The sequence below is a fragment of the Sorex araneus genome, chromosome 9, assembly GCF_027595985.1.
Source record: "Sorex araneus isolate mSorAra2 chromosome 9, mSorAra2.pri, whole genome shotgun sequence".
Classification (NCBI taxonomy): domain Eukaryota; kingdom Metazoa; phylum Chordata; class Mammalia; order Eulipotyphla; family Soricidae; genus Sorex; species Sorex araneus.
The window spans coordinates 41,892,735-41,916,084 of NC_073310.1; the positions used below are offsets into that span (position 1 = coordinate 41,892,735).

A 23,350-nucleotide genomic window follows, 5' to 3' on the forward strand; every position below is an offset into this window, starting at 1 on the left:
ATATACAGTTACAGACTTAAAAACTTTCATGATTATGTTTCAGTTATACAATGATCGAGCACCCATCCCTCCACCGGTGTCCATTCTCCACCACAATGTCTCCAGTATCTCTCTTGCCACCACCACTGCTTCTTACTGCCTGCCTTTGTAGCAGGCACATTCCCTCTTTCTTTCTCCTTTTAGGTGTTATGGTTCGCAATACAGGTACTAAAAGGCCATCATGTTTGGTCCATAGTCTACTTTCAGCACACATCTCCCATCCCAAGCGATCCCTCCAACCATTATCATTTCTGTGTACCAGCGTCTGGGGTTGTTTTACTTGGAATTCTCAAGTTTTCTGGATCTTGGTTATCTCTCTCCTCAGCTGGGAGAAACACTTAACTGTTATCTCCTCAAATAACAATTTTCTGCCTTTCTCTCTTTTTCCCTTCTGGAACCCATATCTGAAATGAATCTTGTTCTTAAAATTGTCCCATAAATATTGTATGTTACCTTGTATCACTTGTCTTTCCGTTGATCTTCGATTTGTTCGAGTGGGTGCCAATAACGTCTCCATTTGTCCCTGTCGTGTGCTAGTGTAGCCCAATGATATCTGCTCACTCCAGGAACAGGAAGAGCCTCAAACCGTTTATGCGGGGTTTTGACGAAGAAGTCTGACCATCTCGTTGGTGGGCGGCCACGCATACCTCTTTTGACATCCCGTGGAATCCAGTCGGTAACAGCTCTAGTTCAGTGGTTGTCTCTGAATTGCATTACGTGACTGGCCCATCTGATTTTTTTTTTTTGGTTTTTGGGTCACACCTGGTGATGCACAGGGGTTACTCCTGGCTCTTCACTCAGGAATTACACCTGGCGGTGCTCAGGGGACCATATGGGATGCTGGGATTAGAACCCGGGTCGGCCGCGTGCAAGGCAAACGCCCTACCCACTGTGCTATCGCTCCAGCCCCTGGCCCATCTGATTTTTGATGCCTTGACAAACGAGGCAGCATCCCTGATTCTTGATTGTCAACAGAGGTCGAAACTCCAGATTCCTTCTCTCACTTGAATGAGACGTGGTACTCCTAGCATAGCTCTTTCCATTCCTCTTTGGGATACCCGAATAGCGTCCTCATCCTTTTTGCATAGGGCCCAGGTCTCTGAGGCATATGTTAGTGCAGGAAGAACAGTGGAATCAAAAAGATGTGCCTGGAGTTGAATATCCTTCATGCTCTTAATCACTTCTTCGACGCACTTGAAGGCGTTCCACGCTGCTCTCTTCCTCCTGCGCAGTTCTGGCGTCAAGTCGTTCCTCATGTTGAGTTCTTGACCCGGGTACACATAGCTGCTGCATTCGGAGATGTTTGTTCCATTGAGAGCAAATGGAATGTCAGGGACTAGTTTGTTTTTCATGAGCATCGTCTTGTTGAGGTTCAGCTGCAGTACAACCTTGGACTGGCGTGTCTGATTTCAGAAGGGAGAATGTTGGGAACAACATATCTATCCTGCAGAATTTGGTATGTGGGCAGGTGGATGTGGCTGTCAAAGAGATCTGAGTAGAAGTCGTGAATAATCCTCTCCAATTGCCTTTCTAGAAGATGTGATAGATCCATCAGGACGTCAGAGGGCAGTCATCTTGGTCTTGTAGTTGGTGAAGGACAGGCAGCGTTGCGAATGCTTTTTCCGGCTTATGCCTCAGCAGCCAACACTGCTGCTCTTCTCTCTTTGAGGTCTTCCTTTATCGCTTCTCTGCACAGCTTTGCGAGCTCAGATGCTAGCTTGTGGTTGCCTGAGGCTCGCGCCAAACCACGTTGACAAATGAGCTCGAGAGTTTCCAAAGACAGGCGTCTGTTTGTGGCTTTCTCACTCTCGGCATTCTTCATGCAGTCATGGAAGTGCTGTTTTTGTAAAAATGTTTTTTTTTTTTTCAAATTCTGCTGTCAAGTTTTCTTTCTTAGATGTCCTGGTAGTTAACTTAGTGGTCCTCTTTTTCTCTCCTTTTCGGTTCTTCTGACAAGTAGCCTAACACAATGCAGAATATATAAGTCCCAGGGCTCTAGGGATATTTCTTTTTTTTATTAGTTTATTTTTAATTAGAGAGTCATTGTGAGGGTACAGTTACAGATCCATACATCTTTGTGCTCATGTTTCCCCCATACAAAATTCGATAACCCATCCCTTCATCAGTGCTCATTCTCCACCACCAGTAAACCCAACATCCCTCCCCTCCTCCCCAGTCCCGTCTCCCCCCACCCCACCCTGCCACTATGGCAGGGTATTCCCTTTTGTTCTCGCTCTCTGATTAGGTGTTGTGGTTTGCAATAAAGGTGTTGAGTGGCCATTGTGTTCAGTCTCTAGTCTGTATTCGGCCCACATCACCCTTCCCCCACATGACCTCCGACCACATTTTACTTGGTGGTCCCTTCCCTGAGTTACCCAGAATGAGAGACCAGCCTCCAAGCCATGGAGACAACCTCCTGGTATTTATTTCTACTATTCTTGGGCGTTAGTCTTATAGTCTATTATTCTATATTCCACAGATGAGTGCAATCTTTCTATGTCTGTCTCTCTCTTTCTGACTCATTTCACTTAGCATGATACTTTCCACGTTGATCCACTTATATGCAAACGTCATGACCTCATTTTTTCTAACAGCTTCATAGTATTCCATTGTATAGATGTACCAGAGTTTCTTCAACCAATCATCTGTTCTAGGGCACTCGGGTTTTTTCCAGATTCTGGCTATTGTAAACAGTGCTGCGGTGAACATATAAGTGCATATGTCACTTCGACTATACTTTTTGGCTTTTCTGGGATATATTCCCAGCAGTGGTATTGCTGGGTAAATGGGAGCTCAACCTCTAGTTTTATGAGAATCGTCCATATTGTTTTCCAAAAGGGCTGAACTAGCCAGCATTCCCACCAGCAGTGTAGAAGGGTCCCTTTCTCCCCACATCCTCTCCAACAGCGGTTGCTTTTGTTCTTTTGGATGTGTGCTAGTTCTAGGGATATTTCTGATTAACCTAGTACTTGATAAGCTCTGAACACTGGATCCATCAATATATGTAGTGTTTATTTTTAGTAGTGATAACTTCATAGTCTGTTGCTTTCTTGTCACATTGAACATATGAAATATGTGTATTATGGTCTTCAAAGTTCACTAAAGACTCATTTACTAACCTCAAAATGTCTTTGTATTCCAATATCCTTGATGAACACCGATGCAAAGATCCTCAACAAAATACTAGCAAATAGAATCCAACAACTCATCAAAAAGATCATACACCATGACAAAGTGGGATTCATCCCGGGGATGCAACGATGGTTTAACATTCGGAAATCAATCAACATAATCCAGCATATCAACAAAAGTAAAGATAAAAACCATATAATCATATCAATAGATGCAGAGAAAGCATTTGACAAGATCCAACACCCATTCATGATAAAAACTCTCACCAAAATGGGTTTTGGAGGAACTTTCCTCAAGTTAGTCAAAACCATCTACCACGAATCTATGGCAAGCATTATCATCAATGGAGAAAAACTAAGGGCCTTTCCTCTAAGATCAGGGACAAGACAAGGATGCCCACTCTCACCACTTCTCTTTAATATAGTACTGGAAGTATTAGCAATAGCCATCAGGCAAGAAAAAGATACTAAGGGGATTCAGATCGGAAAGGAAGAAATCAAGCTCTCACTATTCACAGACAATATGATACTATACCTAGAGAAGCCTAAAAGCTCTAGTAAGAAACTCTTAGAAACAATTGACCTATACAGTAAAATCGCAGGCTATAAAATCAATACCCAAAAATCCATGGCCTTCATATATGCAAACAATGAGACAGAGGAAAGGGACATAAAAAAAGCAATCCCGTTCACAATTGTGCCCCAGAAAATCAAATACCTTGGAATCACCTTAACTAAAGAAGTAAAGGACCTCTACAAAGAAAACTATAAAACGCTACTCCATGAAATAAAAGAGGACATGAGGAAATGGAAACATATCCCCTGCTCATGGATAGGGAGAATAAACACTGTCAAAATGGCAATACTCCCCAAAGCATTATACAGATTTAACGCGATCCCTATAGGGATACCCATGGCATTCTTCAAAGAAACGGAGCAAGCAATCCTGAAATTTATATGGAACAATAAACGCCCACGGATAGCTAAAACAATTCTTGGGGAAAAGATGATGGGAGGCATCACCCTCCCCAACCTTAAAATCTACTAGAAAGCTGTAACAATTAAAACAGCATGGTACTGGAACAAAGGCAGAGCCATCGACCAATGGAACAGGGTGGAATATCCCCACACACAACCTCAAATGTATGATCATATAATCTTTGATAAAGGTGCAAGAGATGTGAAGTGGAGCAAGGAAAGTTTCTTTAACAAATGGTGCTGGCACAACTGGACAACCACATGCAAAAAAATGGGCTTAGAACTCGATCTGACACCATGCACAAAAGTCAGATCAAAATGGATTAAAGACCTCAACATCAGACCACAATCCATAAGGTACACCAAAGACAAGGTCGGCAAAACCCTCCACGATATTGAAGATAAAGGTATCTTCAAAGATGACACGGAACTAAGCAATCTAGTAAAAACAGAGATCAACAAATGGGACTACATTAAACTAAAAAGCTTCTGCACCGCAAAAGATACAGTGACCAGAATCCAAAGATTATCTACAGAATGGGAAAGGGTATTTACACAATACCCATCAGATAAGGGGTTGATATCAATGGTATATAAAGCACTGTTTGAACTCTACAAGAAGAAAACATCCAACCCCATCAAAAAATGGGCCGAAGAAATGAACAGAAACTTTACCAAGGAAGAGATGCGCATGGCCAAAAGGCACATGAAAAAGTGCTCTACATAACTAATCATCAGAGAGATGCAGATCAAAACAACCACGAGATACCACCTCACACCACAGAGACTAGCACACATCCAAAAGAACAAAAGCAACCGCTGTTGGAGAGGATGTGGGGAGAAAGGGACCCTTCTACACTGCTGGTGGGAATGCCGGCTAGTTCAGCCCTTTTGGAAAACAATATGGACGATTCTCATAAAACTAGAGGTTGTGCTCCCATTTGACCCAGCAATACCACTGCTGGGAATATATCCCAGAAAAGTCAAAAAGTATAGTCAAAATGACATCTGCACTTATATGTTCATCGCAGCACCGTTTACAATAGCCAGAATCTAGAAAAAACCCGAGTGCCCTAGAACAGATGACTGGATGAAGAAACTCTGGTACATCTATACAATGGAATACTATGCAGCTGTTAGAAAAAATGAGGTCATGAAGTTTGCATATAAGTGGATCAGCATGGAAAGTATCATGCTAAGTGAAATGAGTCAGAAAGAGAGAGACAGACATAGAAGGATTGCACTCATCTGTAGAATATAGAATAATAGACTATAAGACTAACACCCAAGATTAGTAGAAATAAGTACCAGGAGGTTGTCTCCATGGCTTGGAGGCTGGTCTTTCATTCTGGGTAACTCAGAGAAGGGACCACCAAGTAAAATGTGGTCGGAGGTCATGCGGGGGAAGGGTGATGCATGCGGAATGTAGAGTAGAGACTGAACACAATGGCCACTCAACACCTTTATTGCAAACCACAACACCTAATCAGAGATAGAGATCAAAAGGGAATACCCTGCCATAGTGGCAGTGTGGGGTGGGGAGAGATGGGACTGGGGAAGGTGGGAAGATGCTGGCTTTATTGGTGGTAGAGAATGGGCACTGGTGAAGGGATGGGTTCTCGAACTTTGTATGGGGGAAACATGAGCACAAAAATGTATAAATCTGTAACTGTACCCTCACATTGATTCACTAAAAATAAATAAATTATTTTTAAAAAGTCTTTGTATTGTTTGGATCTTAATCAGATAGACAATGTGCAATGTTTTGCAAATGAAATCATGGAATCCTGAAACATTGACGTCTGAAATATTGATGATAAAAATATACAGAAATCTTTAAGAATCTTTAAAATGTGCAAATATTCAAAAGAACATTATTCATTTTAAAATAGGTGCATTGAAAAAATGGTGAATGAGGGATTTTCAGTGCTAATTAAAATTAATTTACTGACATTATGAATCTTTGACATATAAGTATAAACATTGTATAATGAGGAGTGATCAGGACAGATACTTGAAGAACATTAATCATACAACTTTATCTCTGAGAGCTTGTCATTTTGCCAAGGATCAATGCAAACTTAAGCTTCTAGAAATTTTTTGTCGTGAGAATTGATAAATATATTAATCTAGAAATGTGGGATACTTTTTACATTCAGTCTTTAATTTCTTGTCTATCTTTAATGAACTTTAAAGAGAGTATTATAATTTAGTAATATTTAAAGTAGAAGTTTACTGAAATATGTTCTTTTTACCAACAGAAATGACTTTAACAGTTCAACTCAGGTAAGACATTAAACATTTTAATATTTTATTGCTACTACATTATTTTCCTAATATCCTTCATAATTACAAGAATAATAGTTTCAAACTATCTCTTTAACAAAATTTGCATAAATGGTACTTAAGTTATAGTTTGAACACACCTGAAGTGCCACAGAACCTTTCAGATGAGTCTTCCCTTTTCCAATCTCATATTGCCAAATCCTGTTTCCACCTAAAGAACATTTGCAAACAGTTAAATACAGGAGAAGGATTGACAACTCAGGGTGTTGTCAGTTAAGCCAGATAGGCTATTTTGTAATGCAAAATATAGCAGTCATTTTATTATTATTATTGTTGTTGTTGTTGTTATTTTCATTTTTGGCCACACCCCAGCGATGATCAGGGGTTATTCTTGGCTCTGCACTCAGGAAATACTCCTAAGAGTGCACAGAGGACCATATGGGATGTCTGGAATCAAACCTTGGTCAGCCATGTGCAAGGCAAGTGATACCCACTGCATTATCACTCCACTTCCTGAAACAGTCATTTTTATTTTTCATTTTGGAAAATTAATTTTAAATGTTGCTAATGTTAATGTGAAAATGGTTTATTGTGATTTTAAAAATATAGCATTAGATATTTTGTTTCCATTTTGTAGCAAATATTTTTATATCTAACCAATATCAAAGAGCATTTTTTGAAAATTGTTTGTTTGATTGTTTGGGGGCCCACATCTATGGTGCTCAGGAGTTATTCATGACTATGTGCTCAGAATTATTCCTGGAAGGCTTGGGAATCATAATGGAGTGCCAGATGTCAAACACGAGTCAGCTGTATGCAAGGCTAACACCCTCGCTACTGTACCATTGCTCCAGCCCAAGTTCTTTGGAATTCTTAATTTTAAAATCTGTGAGGCCTTAAGAGCAAAAGATATTTAAACTGAATTTAAGGATTGTGCCAAGTGTATAATAGTTGTATTTGAATGTTAAAAAATTAAAATAAAGTGACTATTTAGAAATTGATATTGAATAGATATTTTAATTTTCTTTAAACAATTATTTACTAGAAAAAAGAGAAAAAAGAAGCAGAAAAATAATATTAAGCTTCTCATATTGAGTCAAGATGCTTGAATGAGCCCATATGTACTTTGGGTAGCCAAAGTTAAATTGAGATTGCATAATTATTTTTAGGCTGTAATGGTGCAATACACAGGAAAGATTACTTATTAATGGGAAAGGAATTTAATATAGAAAACAGTGGGACATTTTTAAAAGTAGAATAACTCCCATTTCACTCAAAACATCCCCATGACTGCATAGGATTCCTCAAGCCCTATTGAAATGGCCACAGTGTGACAAGAGACAAAGGCAATTTACATATAACATTTTTAGGTCCAGGGACTTAGTAGATCACTTAAAGGAGTGAAGCTATGAATTTGTTTCCCCCTAGTTGCCCCATGTCTCTTCAGAGTGATCTGATGCACTAGTTTTGTGATATCCTCTTCACCCAGTGTGTGTGACCTTGGCCACACCACACACAAGTAAGCTTCTCATAGATAAAAACCATCTGATGAGAACCACCTCAAATTGTGATCACTACAAGCAAATGTGCAACCCCTAGTCATCAGAATCACATAGGGGAGAGGAATGGGAAAACTAGTAGAAATTAGAGTTATTTCACTTTTTAAGAAAGTGGGTGAGTATGTCGGGGTTGGGGGGTATTGTGAGGTTTGAGTGTTGAGAGAGGTTTATAGGCAATTATATGAAGTTTTGACATCTTACGAATGTAGGAGGATATTACTAATTATTCTTTTGTATGTCTTTGGGCTGTTTCACTTATTTTAAAACACATACACTGCTTTTGATTTCAAACATGTAATAATAAAAAAGTTTAAGTGAAAAAGTTATGGTTATGCTTTTCCATAGTTAAAAATGAAATTTTGTGCAAAAATGTTAAGATATGCGAATGTTTTTTGTAGGTTGTGTTTATATGGATATATGATCCTGAACAAGCATCCCCTGATGAATTGCAAAGGACTGCAAATGAACCTTCACCGGTAAGTGAAAATCATTATTATCATAGATCAAATGCTATGTTGTCTTTATTAATAAATGCAAATAATTCATAATGAATAACTAGGATTTTAAGCTTCCTGGAACTAATAAAATGCAATTTAATTTTACCAAAAGAATAATTTTAATGTGTTAAAATTTATGAAATTTTTAACTCTTATTTATAAAAATTCTCTATTTAGTAAAATCCTGCAGAATTATTATTGAACATTCTTTTTTTGGGGGGCTTATCAAGACTATATTTTATTTTTTATTTTATTTATTTTTATTTATTTTTTAATTAGTGAGTCACAGTGAGGGTACAGTTACAGATCACACATTTTCGTGCTTGTTTTTACCTCATGCAATGTTTGAGAGCCCATCCCTCCACCAGTGTCCATTCTCCACCACCAATGAACCCAGTATCCCACCCCCCCCAGTCCCATCCCCCCACTCCACCCTGCCTTTGTGGCAGGGCATTCCAATTTGATATCTCTCTTTCCTTTTCAGTGTTGTAGTTTGCAATAGGGATATTGAGTCATCCTATTCAGTCTCTAGTCTACTTTCAGCATGCATCTCCTTTCCCGCGCAGTATCTCCAATCACATATTATTTGGTGTTCCCTTCTCTATATGGGATGACTTTTCCCCAGCGTGTGAGGCCAGCTTCCAAGCTATGGAGCCAACCTATTGGTATTATATACTATTATTCTTGGGTATTAGTCTCCTACTCTGTTGTTCTATATTCCACAGATGAGTGCAATCTTTCTATGTCTGTCCCTCTCTTTCTGGCTCATTTCACTTAGCATGATACTTTCCATGTTGATCCACTTATATGCAAAATTTATGACTTCATCCTTTCTAACAGCTGCATAGTATTCCATTGTACAGATGTACCAGTTTCTTTAACCAGTCATCTGTTCTAGGCCACTCGGGCTTTTTCCAGATTCTGGCTATTGTAAACAGTGCTGTGATGAACATATAAGTGCAGGTGTCATTTCGACTATACTTTTTTGTTTCTCCAGGATATATTCCTAGAAGTGGTATTGCTGGATCAAATGGAAGCTCAATTCCTAATTTTTTGAGAAGCGTCCATATTGCTTTCCAAAGGGACTGAACAAGTCGGCATTCCCACCAGCAGTGTAGAAGGGTCCCTTTCTCCCCACATCCTCTCCAACAGCGGTTGCTTTTGTTCTTTTGGATGTGTGCCATTCTCTGTGGTGTGAGGTGGTATCTCATGGTTGTTTTGATTTGCATCTCCCTGATGATTAGTGATGCAGAGCATTTTTTCATGTGCCTTTTGGTCATGCGCATCTCTTCCTTGGTAAGTTTCTGTTCATTTCTTCGGCCCATTTTCTGATGGGTTTGGATGTTTTCTTCTTGTAGAGTTCAACCAGTGCTTTATATACCCTTGATATCAAACCCTTTATCAGATGGGTATTGGGTGAATATCCTTTCTCATTCTGTAGATTGTCTTTGTATTCTGGTCACTGTGTCTTTTGTGGTGCAGAAGCTTTTTAGTTTAATATAATCCCATTTGTTTATCTCTGTTTCTACTTGATTGCTTTGTTCCGTGTCCTCTTTGAAGATACCGTTAGCTTCAATATTGTGAAGGGTTTTGCCGACCTTGTCTTTGGTGTACCTTATGAATTATGGTCTGATATTGAGGTCTTTAATCCATTTTTTTCTGTTTTTGTGCATGGTGTCAGGTCAAGGTCTAAGCCCATTCTTTTGCATGTGGTTGTTCGGTTATGCCAGCACCATTTGTTGAAGAGGCTTTCCTTGCTCCACTTCACAATTCTTGCCCCCTTATCAAAGATTAGATGATAATACATTTGGGGTTGTGTAGCGGTAGCAATTAAAACAGCATGGTACTGGAAAAAAGGCAGAGCCGCAGACCAATGGAACAGAGCGGAATATCCCTACACAAAACCCCAAATGTATGATCATCTAATCTTTATTATTGAACATTCTATTCTTTGTGAAAGTGATCATTAAGGTGCTTTAAAGCTGTCTTTTGAGCATCCTTCTTGTTTTGTTTTTCAGGAATGTTTATTGAGAAACCATGATTTATAAAGTTGTTCGTTATAGAGTTGTTTCAGGCATACAACTCCAATCCCACCACTAGTGTCCCCTTTGCCTCCACCTATAGATGCAGGCTCCCTTCTGCACACCTATCCTACTCCCCTTTTCATGGATATCACTGTATCACTGTATCATTGTCAGCCGTTGTTCATCCGTTTACTTGAGCGGGCACCAGTAATGTTTCCATTTGTCCCAGCCCTGAGATTTTAGCAGCCTCTCCTCATAATACTAGTCCGATAAACAAAGGAGTGGCAATAGAATTATCAGAAAATAAATCAGTAAAAGTCAATTTTTGATGGCTATAAAAACAGTTGCTCTCTTTTTAACCTTTAACAATAAAAACAATTGTTATGTTTTTAACCTTTTTTAATCTAATAGAGGACAACCATATGCACCATGAGTACCATAATCAATGCCATATGATGGGAAATTTCTCCTGTCCTTTAAAGGAGTTCATTTAACATTTTTTATTTTTTTGGCTTTTGGGGTCACACCTGGCGATGCTCAAGGGTTACTCCTGGATCTGCATTCAGGAATTACTCCTGGCAGTGCTCAAAGGTTCATGTGGGATGCTTGGTATTGAACCCGGGTCAACCGCATGTAGGCATCTACCCATTGTGTACCTATCACTCCAGCCCCTATTTTAACACTTTTGGCAAAACTGGTTTCAACCATATGAATTCCCTGAGCTGTTGCTTACACTGAAACTCTTTCACTTGTATCCCATTGCTCATCTGTTTTCTCGAGTGGGCACCAGTAACATCTCCATTTGTCTCTGTCGCGTGCTAGTGTAGCCCAATGGCATCTACTCACTCAAGAAACATGAAGAGCCTCAAACCATTCATTCAGGGTCTTGACAAAGAAGTCTGACATCTCGTAGGTGGACGGCCAGGCGTTCTTTTGACGTCCCGTGGAATCCAGTTGGTAATAGCTCTAGTCCAGCGGTCATCTCCAAATCTCATTACATGTCTGAACCATCTGATTTTCAACACCTTGGCAAATGAGACAGCGTCCCTGATTCTCGATTGTCAACAGAGGCTGAAACTCTGGATTCCTTCTCTCATTTGAGTGAAACGTGATACCCCAAGCATAGCTCTTTCAATTCCTCTTTGGGAGACCCGAATAGCGTTCTTATCCTGTTTTTGTAGGGCCCAGGTCTCTGAGGAGTATGCTAGTGCAGGAAGAATGGTGGAGTCAAAAAGATGTGCCCAGAGCCAGAGGTTCTTCGTCCTCTTAACAACATCTTTGACACTCTGGAAGGCGTTCCACACCACTCTCTTCTTCCTGCGCAGCTCAGGTGCCAGATCATTCGTCATGTTGAGTTCTCGACCTAGGTACACATAACTGCTGCATTCAGAGATGTTCATTCCATTAAGAGCAAATGGAATGTCAGGAACTAGTCCGTTTCTCATGAACATTGTCTCATGAAATTCCGCTGCAGTCTGACCATTCTACACTCTCGGTTGAAGTCGGACAGCATTTGTGCTGCTTGGCTAATGTTTAGTGTTATTAGAACGATGTCATCAGCAAAACAGAGGTGGTGTAGTTGCCAACCGTCTATCTTCACTCCCATTACTTCCCATTCCAGTTATTGCCTGACGTTCTTGAGGATGGTACTGAAGAGTTTCGGTGAAATGGTATCACCCTGCCGAACCCCTCTCTTAATGTTGATGATCACTTCCTTGTAGAATGGTGAGATTCTGGTGGTGAATCTGTAATACAGCTCACAGAGGAGCCTGATATACTCAGTTTGAACGCCCTGTTTGGCTAGGGCTTTGATGACCACTTCAGTCTCAACAGAATCAAAGGCCTTTAAATCGATGAACGTTAGACAGAGCGGCATCTTGAACTCTCTCGAAACTTCAATGAGCTTGGTCACTGTGTGGATATGGTAGATTGTGCTGAATCCTTTTCGGAACCCAGCCTGCTCGCATGGTTATCCTTTGTCCTGCCTATTCTATTCAGGATGACTCGAGTGAACAACTTGTAGACAATGGACAACAGGCAGATTGGGCGATAGTTGCTGATGCCGTGGATGTCTCCCCTCTTGTACAATAGAACGGGAAAATGCAGGAGAATAACACTTGATGGAATTGAATATAGAGGCATCTTGAATAATGTAATGCTGTTGGCCAAGATAATAAAATGATACTACATAAACTAATAAGCTTCTGCACTGCAAAAGAAATGGTGAGCAAAATAAAAAAGACACTCCATAGATTGGGATAAAATATTTGCCCAATATTCATCTGACAATGGATTAACATCCAAGATAACATGAAGCACTGGGAAAAATTAAGGGGAAAAAATCCATCACAAACTAAGAAGATATTAATAGAACAAACATCCTCAAAGAAGATATATAGATGGCCAAAAGATATATGAAAAATTTGCACTGCATTACTTTTCATGAGGGAAATGCAAATCAAAAACAGCAATGAGATAGTATTCCTCACCAGTGAGACTGGATCACATGACAACTAATCTTGGACAAGTGGGTGAAAAGGAACCCTCATCCACTGCTGTTGGTAATGTTGACTTTTGGGAAAATACTCTGGATAGTTCTTAAAATAGGAAATGAGCTTCCATGTGATCAAAAAACCCCACTTCTCAGTATATATCCCAGGGGCCCAAACACTCTATTGAGAAAAGACATTTGCACTCCTATTTTCCTTGGCTATATCCACTCTAGCCCAAAACTAGATCCAACCCAAGTGTCCAAGAACAGATCATTGGCTAAAGAAACTGTGGCACAAATGCACAATGGAGTACTACTCATTTCTAAGAAATGATGAAGGCATGCAATTTGCTTCTGCATGAATGGATTTGAAGGTGTTGTACTGAGTGAAGTTGGAGACAGACAGACTACATAGAGGGATTTGGAGAATGTTATTCTGAGTGAAGGTACGGAGAAGGAAAGGGAGACAGATATAGAATTGTCCCCCTCATACGTGGGATATGTAGAAACATAGTAAGGAAATAACAAATGCTAAAAGTCAATAGAAACTGAGAACTCTATTTTAGTAGGAAATTTACCACAGCAAGAGGCATGGGTAGGTGGGGATATTGGTACAATTGGGGAGGAAAGTGGACACTGGGAAGATGTATACTAGGCTTTTATTCATGAAATCCTACCATTAATAATATTATAAATCACAATGCCTAGAATAAAATAAAATTAACTAAAATAAATAGATCACAAAAAAGAAAAATGTCATGTTTATAAATATAGGTTATGTTTGGGGATGGACAGATAGTCACTGTCACTGTCACTGTCATCCATTGCTCATCGATTTGCTTGAGTGGGCACTAGTAACATCTCCTTTGTGAGAGTTGTTATTGTTTTTGGCATATCGAATACAACCATGGGTAGCTTGCCAGGCTCTGCTGTGCAGGCGAGATACTCTCAGTAGCTTGCCAGGCTCTCCCAGAGAGGTGGAGGAATTGAACCCGGGTCTGCCATGCGCAAGGCAAATGTCCTACCCGCTGTGCTATCGCTCCTTGGAAATAGTACCAGGGTTACCAGGGCTAAGAAATATGTTTGAATGAGGTTAAAACCAGTTTGATCTCTGTCACTAGGTGTTCCTTCAAGCATCACCATATAGTCTGGAGGCTCCTCAGGCACTTCCAGGTATGACTCTGGAGGCATCTAACACCACAGGTTTTGAGAAACTCCACATCATTATGCTCTAATACTGTACCACCTGACCTGTTGGTTGAGAGTCACTGGAAGTGTGGTCCCAGAGCCCCCTGAGCACTGCTTGGGAGGCCCCAATATAAATAAATATTGATGATGCCTTAACTAAAAGAACAAATTCTATATATCATAGTGATGCCATTTCAGAATAGTTTTGACTATGGAATGAATAAAAGTATATATATTTTTAATTACAGTATTCCAAAGAACTTGTCAAGGAATTGGCCTCTTATGGACAGAAACCTACCATTCACACAGTTAAGAAAAGAAGAACTTATACACCAGATGAAGGCATAAATAATGGGTATTTAATTTGTTAATTTCAAATATAAAATTTTAAAATTTTTCTAAGTTTTTAAAAAAATTTCTAATATTCAGTTAAATATAAGAATATAACAGATAATTTTATTTATTTACTTAATATTGAATCACTGTGAGCTACATTTACAAAGCTTTTGTGTTTGAGTTTTAGTATATAATGATCGAATACCCATTCCTCCACCACCAGTGTATATTTTCCACCACCAAAGTCCCAGTATCCCTACCCCCCTCATCCCAACCCTCCCTCTGCCTCTATGAAAATTTCCCTCTCTCTCTCTCTCTCTCTACTTATGGGTATTATGGTTTGCAATACAGGTAACAAAAGGCATCATGTTTGGTCCTTTATCTACTTTCAGCACACATCTCCCATGCCGAGCAATCCCTCCAGCCATCATTGACATAGTAATCGCTTCTCTATCCCAGCTCATAAGGCAGGCTTCCAACTGTGGAGCAGTCTTCCTGGCTTTTGTCTCTACTGTCCTTGGGTATTATTCTCATATAATGATATTTTATATTCCACAAATGAATGAAATTATTATTGTCATACCGGTCTCTTCTCTATATTACCTACCCTCAGCCTCACACACACTTGTGGTTAGAGTCAACCATTGATCAGTCCTCCTACCTCCTGTTTTCCCTGACCATATATATTAATCTTCTACTATATAATTTTCATATAGAATAAATGAATGCAGTCATTCTGTACCTGTGCCTCTCCTTCTGACTTATTTCATTCAGCATGATACTCTCCATGTCCATCTATTTATAGGAAAATTTCATGACTTCATTTTTCCTAACAGCTGCATAGTATTCCATTGTGTAGATGTACCAAAGTTTTTTTAACCAGTCGTCTGTTCTCGGGCACTTGAGTTGTTTCCAAATTCTGGCTATTGTGAACAGTGCTGCAGTGAATGTACAAGTGCAGATGTCATTTCTACTGTGCTTTTTTTCACCCTCAGGATATATTCCCAGAAGTGGTATTGCTGGGTTAAATGGGAGTTCAATTTCTAGTTTTTGAGAAAATTCCATATGGTTTTCCAAAAAGGCTGGAGCAGTCAGCATTCCCACCAACAATGAAGGAGAATCCCTTTCTCCCCACATCCACGTCAACACCAGTTGCTTTTGTTCAGTTGGATGTGTGCCAGTCTCTGTGGCATGAAATAATATCTCATAGTTGTTTTGATCTGCAGCTCCCTGATGAATAGTGATGAAGAGCATATTTTCAGGTGCCTTTGGCCATTCGAATTTCTTTGAGAAAGTCTCTGTTCCTTTCATTGTCCCATTTTATGATGGGGTTGAATGTTTTCTCCTTGTAGAGTTCAACTAGTGCCTTTTATATCCTTGATATTAACCCCTTATCAGAAGGGTATTGAGTGAATATTCTTTCCCATTCTGTATGCTGTCTTTGTATCCTGGTCACTGTTTCTTTTGAGGTGCAGAAGCTTTTTAGTGTAAGATAGTTCCATTTGTTAATCTTTGCTTCCACTTGCTTTATCAGCGGCGTTCCATCTTTAAAGATACCTTCAGTTACAATGTTGTGGAGGGTTTTGTCGACCTTTTCTTCAGTATGTACTTTATGGATTTTGGTCTGATGTTAATCCATTTTGATTTGACTGCATGGTGTTAGGTAGAGGTGTGAGTCCACTCTTTATTTTTGCATATAGCTGCCCAGTTTTGCCAGAACCATTTGCTAAAGAGGCTTTCCTTGCTCCACTTTATATTTCTTGCTCCCTTATCAAAGATCAAATGATCATATATTTGAGGGTGTGTGTAAGGATATTCAACCCTATTCCACTGGTCTGTGGATTTGTCTTTGTTTCGATACTATGCTGTTTTAACTATTGCCTCTTGTAGTACAGTTTGAAGTTGAGTAAGGTGATAAGGTGATACCTCCCATCTCCCCCCCCCCCCGCCAAAGAATTGCTTTAGCTATTTGTGGAGCTTGTTCTTCCATATGAATTTCAGGAGTGTTTGATCAGTTTCTTTGAAGAATGTCATGGGTACTCTTATAGGAATCGCATTGAATCTGTATAATGCTTTGGAGTGTATTGCTGTTTTGACAACGCTAATTCTCCCAATTTATGAACAGGAGATATGTTTCCATTTCCTCGTGTCCTCTTTATTTTCTTGAAGTAGCATTTTGTAGTTCTCTTTGTACAGGTCCTTTACCTCCTTAGTTAAGTTGATTACGAGGTACTTGATTTTCTGAGACATGATCGTGAACAGGATTGGTTTTTTCATACCACTCATACCACTTCTTCTCTCTCATTATTTGCATATAGGAAAGCAATGGACTTTTGGGTATTGATTTTATAGCCTGCAACTTTACTATACAAGTCTTTTATTTCTAGGAGCTTCTTGGTAGAGGCTTTATGGTTCTCTAAGTATAGTATCATGTCTTCTGAAAATAGTGAGAGTTTTATTGCTTCCTTTCCGATCTGGATAAACTTAATATCTTTTACTTGCCTAACTGCTACGGCAAGTACTTCCAGTACTATATTGAATAGAAGTGGAAAGAGTGGGCATCCTTGTCTTTTCCCTGATCCTAGAGGAAAGAGTTTTAGTCTTCTCCCATTGAGAGTAATGTTTGCCATAGGCTTGTAGTAGATGGCTTTGACTGTATTGAGGAAGGTTCCTTCAATTCCCATTTTACTGAGAGTTTTCATCATAAACAGGTGCTGGATCTTGTCAAATGCTTTCTCTACGTCTATTGATAATAATTGTAAAGAATACTCCCACAGAAGGATGTGTCTTCACGGGCTCTCTGGGCGGCGCTCTCTCACTGTGTTTGGTGCTCTCGAGTCGCTGTGTATGGACAAGATGGGGCCAGCTGTAGGTGATGGGCAGGCAAAGGAAAACGAGGACCAAGCTGGTTGCTGATTAGTTACCATTTGTTTAATCTCTTGTCTCTCCCATCTCACACATTCTTCCTTCCTTGCGCCTCATTCCTCGATCCCTGCTCAACTCTCCACGCTGCATCTTGCAGCCTGGGCTCTCCCTCTCCTCTCTCGATTCTGATTCCCACTGCTTCTCTCTCCACCCCTACTTATCTCTCCACCTTGTGCTCTGGACCCAAGCTCCACCCAGTCTGGAAGAAAAACCAACATAAGGAAGCCCTTCCAGATGGCCCACAAGCAAATTACCTCTTAAGGTGTTTTTCTCTTTTAGTTATTTTTGTATGGACACAGTAAGAGATACATTGAAGCTTGTAGGGCAAGTCTCCTGGGAGCATCTTGCCACAGACTCAGACTACAGAGCCAGATTAATCATTCCTAGCCCTAGCAGGGTCCAAATCTAGTTATTACTTTTTGGATCATAACAACATCTGTCCATGACCAAGCTCTTAATTTATAGTTAATCATTAGGCACTTTGGCCAGGCCCATCTTGATGCCAGGGTAGCACATAGCTCACCGCTTGCCCTGGGTCCATCCAGTCTCTCAAAGGGACCCTGCTTTGGGGAGTGCTAGGAAGTAAGGGAAGCTGAGGCTTAGATCAAGAGAACAGATGCCCTGGAGGAAAATATCATTCAGAGTCAAATGACTCCCACAAAACAAAAGAATAGCATTTACTACTGTCTTCCTGTGCCCATACAAAAAGGACATTGTTCTGAATAAACTATACAAAGGACTTAAGGAAAAGAGAAAAACAATATAAGTCAACAGAGCACAAAAAAAGAAGTTACAAATATACACAGAGGAAAGGGAGCACTGTGATAGGAACAACCCAACAAACCTAAACTACCTGAGGCTATGTTATCCTATGAATGATCATGTTTTTTATCTTTTATTAATATTATAGATCATGTTGATTGACTTGAGAATGTTAAATCATCCTTGAATCCCCGGAATGAATCCCACTTGGTCATGGTGTAAGATCTTTGTGATGAGTTGTTGGATTCTATTTGCTAATCTTTTATTGAGGACCTTTGCATCAGTATTCATCAGGGATATCAGCCTGTAACTGTCTTTTTTTTGCGTGGTGTCTCTGTTTGCTTTAGATATTAGGTGATATGTGCCTCATAGAAACTCGTTGGGAGTGTTTCTGTTTCTTCAATTTCCTGGAAAAAGCTTGAAAAGGACTGATAATAGGTCCTCTTTAAATGTTTAGAAGAATTCAAACATTTTTGAAACTATTGAATCCATGTGGACCTGGACTTTGTCATTTTTCTGCTCGAGATTTTGTTCTTTCGTTCCTCCTACCCAGTTTGGGCTCTTTTTTGTTGGTCATTTTCTGAGATCTTGAGCTGTGAAGTCAAGTTATTTATGTGCCTTTTCTACCTTCCTGAGAAAGGTTTGCAGAGCTATAAAATTTCCCCTTAATACGGTTTTAGCTGTGTCCCACACGTTCTGGTAGCTCCTGTCTTCATTCTCATTTGTTCCCAGGAATCTTTTGATTTTTTCCTTGGTTTCCTCTTTGACCCACTTGTTGTTCAACATTGAGCTGTTTAATTTCCAGGTGTTTGATTTGGTTCTCCATTTCTGTGTGTGATTAACTTCTATCTTCAGTGCACCGTGGTCTGAGAAGATAGTTGATACAATTTCTATCTTCCTGATTCTATTGAAGTATGTTTTGTAGCTCAGCACATGGTCTATCTTGGAAAATGTTCCATGTATGCTGGAAAAGAATGTGTATTCTATTTCAGGGAGATGAAAAGCTCTATATACATCTATTAGCCCTCCCTCTTGCATTTCTTCCTTCAAGCCAATATTTCCTTGCTTAGTTTTAGTCTTGTTGATCTATCAAGAGGAGATAGGGTGATGTTGAAGTCTCTGACTAGTATTGTGTTACTACCAATGTCCTCCTTGAAGTCTGTTAGCAGTTATTTTAAGTATTTTGCTGGCCCCTAATTGGGGTGCATGTATGTTTAGGAGTGTGATTTCTTCCTGATGTACATGTCCTTTGATTATTAAAAAATGGTCTTCATTGTCCCTTCTAAACTTTTTCAGCCTGAAATCTATGTTGTCAGATGCTAGTGTTGCCACCCCGGCTTTTTTGAGGGAGTTGTTTACTTGAAGGATTGTTTTCCATTCTTTGACTTTAAGTCTGTGTTTGCTCTGAACAGGTGTGTTTCTTGTAGGCTGTAGAATGTTGGATTAAGTTTTTTGGGGGGGGGGGCATTTTTTTAAATTAATTTATTTATTTTTAATTCGTGAATCACCCTGAGGGCACATTTACAGATTTATACACTTTTGTGCTTATGCTTCCCTCATACAAAGTTCGGGAACCCATCCCTTCACCAGTGCCCATTCTCCACCACCAGAAAACCCAGCATCCCTCCCACCCTCCCCGATCCCATCTCCCCCCACCCCACCCTGCCACTGTGGCAGGGCATTCCCTTCTGTTCTCTCTCTCTAATTAGCTGTTGTGGTTTGCAATAAAGGTGTTGAGTGGCCACTGTGCTCAGTCTCTAGCCCTCATTCAGCCCGCAACTCCCTTCCCCCATATGGCCTTCGACTACATTATAGTTGGTGATCCCTTCTCTGAGTTGCCCTTTCCCCAGAATGTGAGGCCAGCCTCCAAGCCATGGAGTCAACCTCCTAGTACTTATTTCTACAGTTCTTGGGTGTTAGTCTCCCACTCTGTTATTCTATATACCCTAGATGAGTGCAATCTTTCTATGTCTGTCTCTCTCTTTCTGACTCATTTCACTCAGCATGAAACTTTTCATGCCCATCCACTTAAATACAAAATTCGTGACCTCCTTTTTTCTGACAGCTGCATAGTATTCCATTGTATAGATGTACCAAAGTTTCCTCAGCCAGTCATCCGTTCTAGGGCATTCGGGTTTTTTCCAGATTCTGGCTATTGTAAACAGTGCTGCGATGAACATACATGTGCAGATGTTGTTTCGATTATACTTTTTTGCCTCTCTGGGATATATTCCCAGCAGTGGTATTGCTGGGTCAAATGGGAGCTCAACCTCTAATTTTTAGAGAGTCGTCCATATTGTTTTCCAGAAGGGCTGAACCAGTCGGCATTCCCACCAGCAGTGTAGAAGGGTCCCTTTCTCCCCACGTCCTCTCCAACAGCGGTTGCTTTTGTTCTTTTGGATGTGTGCTAGTCTCTGTGGTGTGAGGTGGTATCTCATGGTTGTTTTGATCTGCATCTCTCTGATGATTAGTGATGTAGAGCACTTTTTCATGTGCCTTTTGGCCATTCGTATTTCTTCCTTGGTAAAGTTTCTGTTCATTTCTTTGCCCCATTTTTGGATGGGGTTGGATGTTTTCTTCTTGTAGAGTTCAACCAATGCTTTATATACCATTGATATCAACCCCTTATCTGATGGGTATTGTGTAAATATCCTTTCCCATTCTGTGGATAGTCTTTGTATTCTGGTCACTGTATCTTTTGCGGTGCAGAAGCTTTTTAGTTTAATGTAGTCCCATTTGTTGATCTCTGTTTTTACTAGATTGCTTAGTTCTGTGTCACCTATGAAGATACCTTTATCTTCAATATCGTGGAGGGTTTTGCCGACCTTGTCTTCAATGTACCTTATGGTTTGTGGTCGAATGTTGAGGTCTTTAATCCATTTTGATCTGACTTTTGTGCATGGTGTCAGGTCAAGGTCTAAGCCCATTTTTTTGCATGTAGTTGTCCAGTTGTTCCAGCACCATTTGTTGAAGAGACTTTCCTTGTTCCACTTCACATCTCTTGCTCCCTTATCAAAGATTAGATGATCATACATTTGGGGTTGTGTGTAGGGATATTCCACCCTGTTCCATTGGTCTACGGCTCTGCCTTTGTTCCAGTACCATGCTGTTTTAATTGTTACTGCTTTGTAGTAGAGTTTGAGGTTGGGGAGGGTGATGCCTCCCATCATCTTTTTCCCAATAATTGTTTTAGCTATCCGTGGGCGTTTGTTGTTCCATATGAATTTTAGGATTGCTTGATCCATTTCTTTGAAGAATGGCATGGGTATACTTATAGGGATCGCGTTGAATCTGTATAATGCTTTGGGGAGTATTGTCATTTTGACAATATTGATTCTCCCTATCCATGAGCAAGGTATATGTTTCCATTTTCTCATGTCTTCTTTGATTTCATGGAGTAGCGTTTTATAGTTTTCTTTGTAGAGGTCTTTTACATCCTTGGTTAAGCTGATTCCGAGGTACTTGATTTTCTGGGGCACGATTGTGAATGGGATTGCTTTTTTCGTGTACCTTTCCTCTGCCTCATTGTTTGTATATAGGAAAGCCATGGATTTTTGCGTATTGATTTTGTAGCCTGCAACTTTACTGTATAAGTCTATTGTTTCTAAGAGTTTCTTAGTAGAGGCTTTGGGCTCCTCTAGATATAGTATCATATCATCTGCAAATAGTGAGAGTTTGATTTCTTCCTTTCCTATCTGGATGCCCTTGATCTCTTTTTCTTGTCTAACAGCTATCGCAAGTACTTCCAGTACTATATTGAAGAGAAGTTGTGAGAGTGGGCATCCTTGTCTTGTGCCTGATCTTAGAGGAAAGGCCCTTAGTTTTTCTCCATTGTGAATAATGCTTGCCGTAGGCTTGTGGTAGATGGCTTCGACTATCTTGAGGAAAGTTCCTCCAAAACCCATTTTGGTGAGAGTTTTCATCATGAACGGATGTTGAATCTTGTCGAATGCTTTCTCTGCATCTATTGATATGATCATATGGTTTTTATCTTTACTTTTGTTGATATGATGGATTATGTTGATCGATTTCCGGATGTTAAACCATCCCTGCATCCCCGGGATGAATCCCACTTGGTCATGGTGTATGATCTTCTTGATGAGTTGTTGGATCCTATTTGCTAGTATTTTGTTGAGTATCTTCGCATCGGTGTTCATCAGGGATATTGGTCTATAATTTTCTTTCTTAGTGGTGTCTTTGTTTGGTTTTGGTATTAGGGCGATGTGTGCTTCATAGAAACTGTTTGGGAGAGTTCCTGTTTTTTCAATTTCCTGGAAAAGCTTGAGGAAAATTGGCAACAGGTCTTCTTGGAATGTTTGAAAGAATTCACCAGTGAATCCATCTGGGCCTGGGCTTTTGCTTTTGGGGAGATTTTTTATTACAGTTTCAATTTCCTTAACATTAATGGGTCTATTCAAGTATTCCAAGTCTTCTTTGTTCAGACTTGGGAGATTGTAGGAGTCAAGGAATTCATCCATTTCTTTTAGGTTCTCTTGTTTTGTGGCGTATAGACCTTCGAAGTAGTCTCTAATGATCTTTTGAATCTCACTGGTTTCTGTTATAATGTCCCCCTTTTCATTTCTGATTCGATTTATTAGGGTTCTCTCTCTCTCTTTCTTTGTGAGTCTTGCTAGCGGTTTATCAGGTTTATCAATCTTATTTTCTCGAAGAACCAGCTCTTTGTTTTATTGATCTTTCGGATTGTCTTTTTGGTTTCGATGTCATTAATTTCTGCTCTAATTTTTATTATTTCTTTCCTTCGGTCTGGTTTGGGTTCCTTTTTCTGGTCCTTTTCTAAGGTCTTGAGCTGTGAAGTCAAATTCTCTATGTGGGCCCTTTCTTCCCTCCTGAGGAATGCTTGGAGAGCTATAAATTTTCCCCTTAACACGGCTTTAGCTGCGTCCCATAGGTTTTGATAACTCGTGTCCTCATTTTCATTTGTTTCTAAGTATTTCTTGATTTCTTCTTTGATTTCCTTTCTGACCCACTCATTGTTCAGCATTGAGTTGTTTAGTTTCCAAGTGTTTGATTTGGTTCTCCGTGTCGGTGTGTGGTTGGCTTCTATCTTCAGCGCTTCGTGGTCTGAAAAGATGGTTGATACAATTTCTATTTTTCTGATTCTATTGAGGTATGT

At 39.9% G+C, this 23,350-nt stretch overlaps 1 protein-coding gene across 1 annotated transcript in view; it reads left to right on the forward strand.

Annotated features, from left to right (window-relative positions):
* Positions 1–23,350, forward strand: part of CATSPERE (catsper channel auxiliary subunit epsilon) — a 105,525-nt gene that overhangs the window by 21,972 nt on the left and 60,203 nt on the right. The window contains exons 3-5 of the mRNA XM_012932032.2: positions 6,410–6,434; positions 8,392–8,469; positions 14,442–14,548. Coding sequence (XP_012787486.2) covers positions 6,410–6,434; positions 8,392–8,469; positions 14,442–14,548 — 210 coding nt within the window. The remainder of the gene's footprint in view (positions 1–6,409; positions 6,435–8,391; positions 8,470–14,441; positions 14,549–23,350) is intronic.